We start from the raw sequence: 6,163 nt of genomic DNA on the forward strand, positions 1-6,163 counted from the left end.
CTCTGCTTCCCGCTTTGTGTCAAACGAAATATCTCATATCGGATGTGAACACATACAAATGAGTGAATGGTCTGCGTGTTTTGGGTACACACACACACACACACACACACACACACACACACACACACACACACACACACACACACACACACACACACACACACACACACACACACACAGACTCTAATTTGTAAAACCATGACACTGCTATCTATTTTTGTCACTGTTCTCTATTTTGTTTCCCTTCCTCTTCTAGTGGAATTTGCAGGCACAGAAACTAGAGAAGGGAAGGCAAGAGTGGAAGGATGGAAGAAGTGGTAAGAAATGGGAGGAAAGAAGTGGGCGAAGCGAAGGCTGGGGAAGGAAATGATGACTGAATTAGTTTAGTGGGAAGGGAAAGAGAGAAGGAGGAATAAACCAAGGAAGAAGGAAGGTTAGGAATAGGAAGGAAGGAAGGAAGAAACTAAGAAAACAAACTCAGAGAAAGAATGGGAAGAAAGAGATAATTATTAAGATGAATGAAGCAGGAACTGATAGAAATTTAGAAAGGAAGAGAAGAAGGGATGGATGGATGGGCGAATGAGAGAATGAAGAAAGGAGAGGAAGACAAAAGCTTAGAAATAGCGAATAAAAATATTGAATAAAGGAAGAAAAAAGAAAAAAGAGACGCAGAGTTTTTCGGATGGAAGTGGTAGTACAGTGAATGATCAAAGCGAAGGAAAACAAAAAGAATGAATAAATAAAAGAATAAATGAAAGGGATAATGAAAAAAAATCGAGAAGGAAGAGAAGAATAAGTAACTAAAAATGAAAAAAAGAAAAAAAAACAAGTCAGTTAATGAAGAAAGATGAAAGGAAGGGAGGAAAAGCCAGAGAGAGAGAGAGAGAGAGAGAGAGAGAGAGAGAGAGAGAGAGAGAGAGAGAGAGAGAGAGAGAGAGAGAGAGAGAGAGAGAGAGAGTAAAAGTTTAAGGGATTGAATATCAAAGAAAAGGAAGGAAGAGGGGGAGTGAATGAAGGGAAAGCATGACGTAAGGAAGAAAGGAGAGTGTTGGAGAGGAGAGAGTGGGTGTGTAATGTTTAGTACCTCCTTGAGCGCCACATCTCATTCTTCACAGCGGCCCAGTAATGCCACGATATTAGGTCATGAAGAGGCAGTAAGGGGAGAGGGTGGAGGAAGGGGGAGGGGGCGGAGGAAGGCGGAGAGGGAGGAAGGGATGATGAGGGAGCGAGGGCAGGGCAAGGAGCATGAGCGGAGATGAGTAGGAGACAAAAATAGAATCAATCATATCTGTAACTTATCATCGTCGTTATTGTCATCATTATTATTACTACTACTACTATTACTACTACTGCTACTACTACTACTTCATCATCATCTCCGACCTTTTAATTCCATGCCATTTTCTTCCAAAGTTGTCGTGGTATTTATCTAAAGATCTTCAGGATTGATCTTATCGAATTCAATAATATGCTTGCGGCGAGTGTAGCTGCCACTGACTGCACCGTGCTCCGTACTGCGTCTAGTGCAGCGAGCCTGGGGTTACACAGCGCATAAGGGACGTACAGAGTTTTTTGGATGGAATGGGTACACGTTTCCATAATGTTTAAAAGGAGGCTAAAATGGAACTGAAGCGAGGGATCTGGGGACGGAACTGTGGGGAACTGGGGCAGCCTTCTTTGTGTGTGTTGCTGTGATGAGGCGAGGGACTATGTTCTGAAAGACTTCTGCGCCGCACCTCCACTACTTTCAAAAGGCTCTAGTTGAAATGAGTTTTTTTTTAGGGTGTTTTTGTGATTTTAGTGACAGATTAACAAGATTTCTACATTACTAACAGGAAAAAACACTTTTGAGGATCCGGCTAATCTGTAGTCTTTGAAAATAGTCGTGGTGAGAGAGAGAGAGAGAGAGAGAGAGAGAGAGAGAGAGAGAGAGAGAGAGAGAGAGAGAGAGAGAGAGAGAGAGAGAGAGAGAGACGAGTGGTTCTGAATACAAGATAAAGCGTGGACAGGGACGGCCAGTTCGTTTCTCCCGCTGAACCTTGATGTATACGTCGTGTTTCGGTTATCCGACTTTAAGGAGGATAACAGATAGGAGCAGAGATGGGTAGGTGAGTTACTCCCTCCTCGTGCCTCTCCTGTGCTCCTTGCCTCCACTCCCGCCAGGCAGCAGAGCATGTCAAAGATCCAAATTCAACTACTTTATAAAATTATGCGGATTCGTTTAGGAGTCTATATTTACTGCGACCAAAGAGGGATTCTCTCTCTCTCTCTCTCTCTCTCTCTCTCTCTCTCTCTCTCTCTCTCTCTCTCTCTCTCTCTCTCTCTCTCTCTCTCTCTCTCAGCGTCCTTTTCTCAGAATCCTTCACGCACACATCCTGTTTACTATTTCAGGAAGAGATGAAGGGACGCAGTAAGGGGAGGGAAGGGAAGGGGGAGAGGAAAGGAAAGGGCGATGGGAGGAGAATCAGGGGAGAGGCGAGGCGATGCAAGACGAGGATGGGGGATAAAATAACAGATGGAGGAGGAGGTGGATGCGGATTTTGTAGTATACAGGGATAGTAGTGGTAGGGGTGGTGAAGGATGAGGAAGAGGAGAAAGAGGAATACAGAGAAGTACAGAAGTGAAAGCAAGCCGCAGCAGACCTGTCGATGCTAATGAGGTTACCTAAGCAGAACGCGCAGGAACTATACCGTCTTGAGTTAGAAGGCAGGAGTGCGAGGTGAAGACGGACATGAAAATTGTACAGGAAGGGTTGTGAAAGGAGAGAGAGAGAGAGAGAGAGAGAGAGAGAGAGAGAGAGAGAGAGAGAGAGAGAGAGAGAGAGAGAGAGAGAGAGAGAGAGAGAGAGAGAGAGAGAGAGAGAGAGAGAGAGAGATTTATGTGATCGGTTTTTAAGGCATCATTAACGTTACAGTTGGCGACACACGCGAGAAGACTTACCAATCCTTACAAGGTAACTGAAGAAGCAAAGGTTTAGTTTCAGTTAAATTGAATCGTTCACCAATATTCTCTAACCCAATAACGTTAATGACATTTGATCGACCGACGGTGAAGAGTCGTTTACGTTGATATTGTAGAATCGTTTAATAAAATACTTGAAAACTTTTATTTGTGCGTCCCTCAGTCTTCGTAAGCGGGGACAGGAGGATGACTCTGACCTGTATTCTGAAACGCTCTGCTCTCTCATCACGTCAGAGATGATTAGCCAGGCTTTCAAGAGTATTTCTCCTGTTAATATTGGAGAACTTTTGTCAAGCTGTCATTAAAACCGTAAAAGTCATCCTTAAAAACCAATGCCACTTCATCTAGAGCCTTTTGAAAATTGTGTAAGTGGAAGAGTATGACCCTAAAGAGAATGAGTAATGCCACCGCAACAACATTGTCAACAAGGGTTACGACAGAGCGCTACCTCTCCCGTCGGGAGTCTAGCAGCGCAAAAACACCAGTTAATCAACCCACCAAGACACTGACGGCAGCACAGGGATCGAACTCGCAACCTTTAGCCCGCAAGCTGAGCGCCGCACCACGGAGTCTTGTGGCCATCAGTAAAGAAACTTGGAAGCTCCCTAGTGAACACACACACACACACACACACACACACACACACACACACACACACACACACACACACACACACACACACACACACACACACACACACACACACACACACACACACACACACACACACACACACATTCTCTCTCTCTCTCTCTCTCTCTCTCTCTCTCTCTCTCTCTCTCTCTCTCTCTCTCTCTCTCTCTCTCTCTCTCTCTCTCTCTCTCTCTCTCTCTCTCTCTCTCTCACGGCACCGCGGCCCTTTGGGGGATGGCGACGTGTTACCTGGTGGTGGAAGTGACTAAGACCCCAGGGGAGGGAGTCGAAGGTGCTGTAGGAGGTGGAGGTGGAGGGGGGCGCGGGGCTGAGGGGCGTGGTGGCGGAGGAACCCCTGAAGGACCAAGAGGTGGCGCGGGTTCCTCTGAGGTAGAATGGGTGACGAGTGGGCGACTCCCTGAATGAAGGAGACGGCGACGGTGACGATCTGGTGAAGGAGGTGAGGGAGGCGCGCGGCGACGTGTGGTAGGGCGGTGAGGGGCTGAACGACCCGTCCTGCGCCTCAGACGGGGACGGTGTGCACGACTTGCTGATGATGGGCGTGCGTGACCTGCTGATGGACCGGGAGCGTCTGAATGACCCGCTGTGTGACCTCGCGAACGTAGGCGATCCACTTCTCGATCTTACGAATGTAGGTGATCCAGTTTGTGACCTTATGAACGTAGGTGATCCAGTTTGTGACCTTACGAACGTCGGTGATCCAGTTTGTGACCTTACGAACGTAGGTGATCCAGTTTGTGACCTTACGAACGTAGGTGATCCAGTTTGTGACCTTACGAACGTAGGTGATCCAGTTTGTGACCTTACGAACGTAGGTGATCCAATTTGTGACCTTACGAACGTAGGTGATCCACTCCTTGATCTTACAAACGTAGGCGATTCGTCATGTGACCTTACGAACTCAGATGAGCCGTCCTCTGACCTCACGAACGTAGGTGAACCAGTCTGCACACTGACGAGCGGCGGTGACCCACTTCTCGACCTGCTCCTTGTCCTTATCAAAGTAGGTGACTCATTTTCTGACCGTGCAGCGAAAACAGATGATCCACCTCTGGGCCTCGCAAATGAAGGTGACCCGCCACTTGACCTCGCTGCCTTTGTTGACTCACTGCGCGACCTGGAGCGATAGTGGGGCGTGACGGGTGCGCTCTTCGCCCCTTGCTGAGGTGTTTCACTAGGGGGCGCGAGGAGGTTAAGGTTGGTGGGGCGCTTATGGCACGGGGGTGACTTAGGGGAGACAGGCGTGTGGGTAGGGCTGACTGGGGCGCTGTGGGTAGAGGGACGGTGGAACTCGCCGGGGGACAGATGGGTGAGGGACGACCTGTGGGAGTGCGTCGGGGAGGTGTGGGCGGAGGTGGACGCGAGGTGACGACGCTGGCGACGCACACTGGCCGCTCGGGACCCGATGCTTAACAGGCCCGACATGTTACTGGGGGACGCCGCCTCCACCCGCCTCCTCCATTAATGATGACGACTTTTCGGTCTCGCGCGTCGCTGTGGTGTTTGCGTCCTCCTCTCCTCCATCTGCTGCACTGCCAAGACGCTCTCTGTCTTCTTACCTGCCCCTCACCCTCTCTTTCTCTCTCTCTCTCTCTCTCTCTCTCTCTCTCTCTCTCTCTCTGTGTTTTAGGAGAGGAGCAACTACCAAGGTCGTCTATTGGTATTTTTTAATCGATCTTCTACCGTTCCTCCTTTTTAACTCATTATCGATCAGCTTGAGAGAGTCGCTTGTTTGCTGATACGTATAAGTGTTTTGTTTGCTTTCTCTGTTATCCCTCAGCGCGTCATCACGTCCCTGCGAGCTGCGCCTAGCTGTACTGAAAGGTTATATGGCTGAGCGATTAGTTTCAAAATGGAGTTGAAAGTTTTCGTTTCGTTTCGGGCATGTTCCTGCTCCTCTGGGGGTGTAAAGTAGGTGGGGGGAGGGTGCGGGGAGTTCACTTATTTATAAGCTCTTGGTGGCACACTTCCCTCCAGGGGTATGTATTATTTTCTACAGTTGCTTGTACCATCACATAATAATCAGGGAAGAGCGACTGGCGTCACATCAACCCCACACTCACACGCCCACGTCATCGCCACAAGCCACACGAGCACCTCGCTTCAGCACGTCAACACCATTGTCACCACAACACTGCCACCGCCATCATCACCACCACCACACCACCACCTCCTCGTCCGCCGTCTTCGTAACAACAGGCGATCCTCCACCAAGGAACTTTTCTCTCTCATCTACCGCCGCCCGCTATCCTTCCCAGTCCTCCTCCACCGACTGAATGCCTCCCTTCCCTCTCTTCGTCCCTCTTCTGACCTCCCTCCCTACCATTGTGCCTCCTCCCCTCGTACTCCCCAGATGATCAGATTGCGAGGGACTACTATAAGAAGAAGAGGAGGAGGAGGAGGAGGAGGAGGAGGAGGAGGAGGAGGAGGAGGAGGAGGAGGAGGAGGAGGAGGAGGATGGTATGTTGGATAGATAAATTCACAGGAACATGATTCAGAAGGGGGTCTGATTTAGATTATTATTATTTTCTTTTTTTTATTATTCTTG

General features: G+C 48.8%; 1 protein-coding gene across 1 annotated transcript in view; it reads right to left on the bottom strand.

The window, feature by feature from the left end:
* LOC135101261 (mucin-2-like) overlaps nucleotides 1-5,873 on the bottom strand; it is a 39,324-nt gene extending 33,451 nt beyond the window's left edge. Inside the window, exon 1 of the mRNA XM_064004959.1 lies at nucleotides 3,844-5,873. Within this exon, the coding sequence (XP_063861029.1) occupies nucleotides 3,844-5,040 (1,197 nt within the window). The 5' untranslated portion in view covers nucleotides 5,041-5,873. The remainder of the gene's footprint in view (nucleotides 1-3,843) is intronic.
* Nucleotides 5,874-6,163: the final 290 nt, after the last annotated feature.

This window comes from Scylla paramamosain, chromosome 6 (genome assembly GCF_035594125.1).
Source record: "Scylla paramamosain isolate STU-SP2022 chromosome 6, ASM3559412v1, whole genome shotgun sequence".
Taxonomy (NCBI): domain Eukaryota; kingdom Metazoa; phylum Arthropoda; class Malacostraca; order Decapoda; family Portunidae; genus Scylla; species Scylla paramamosain.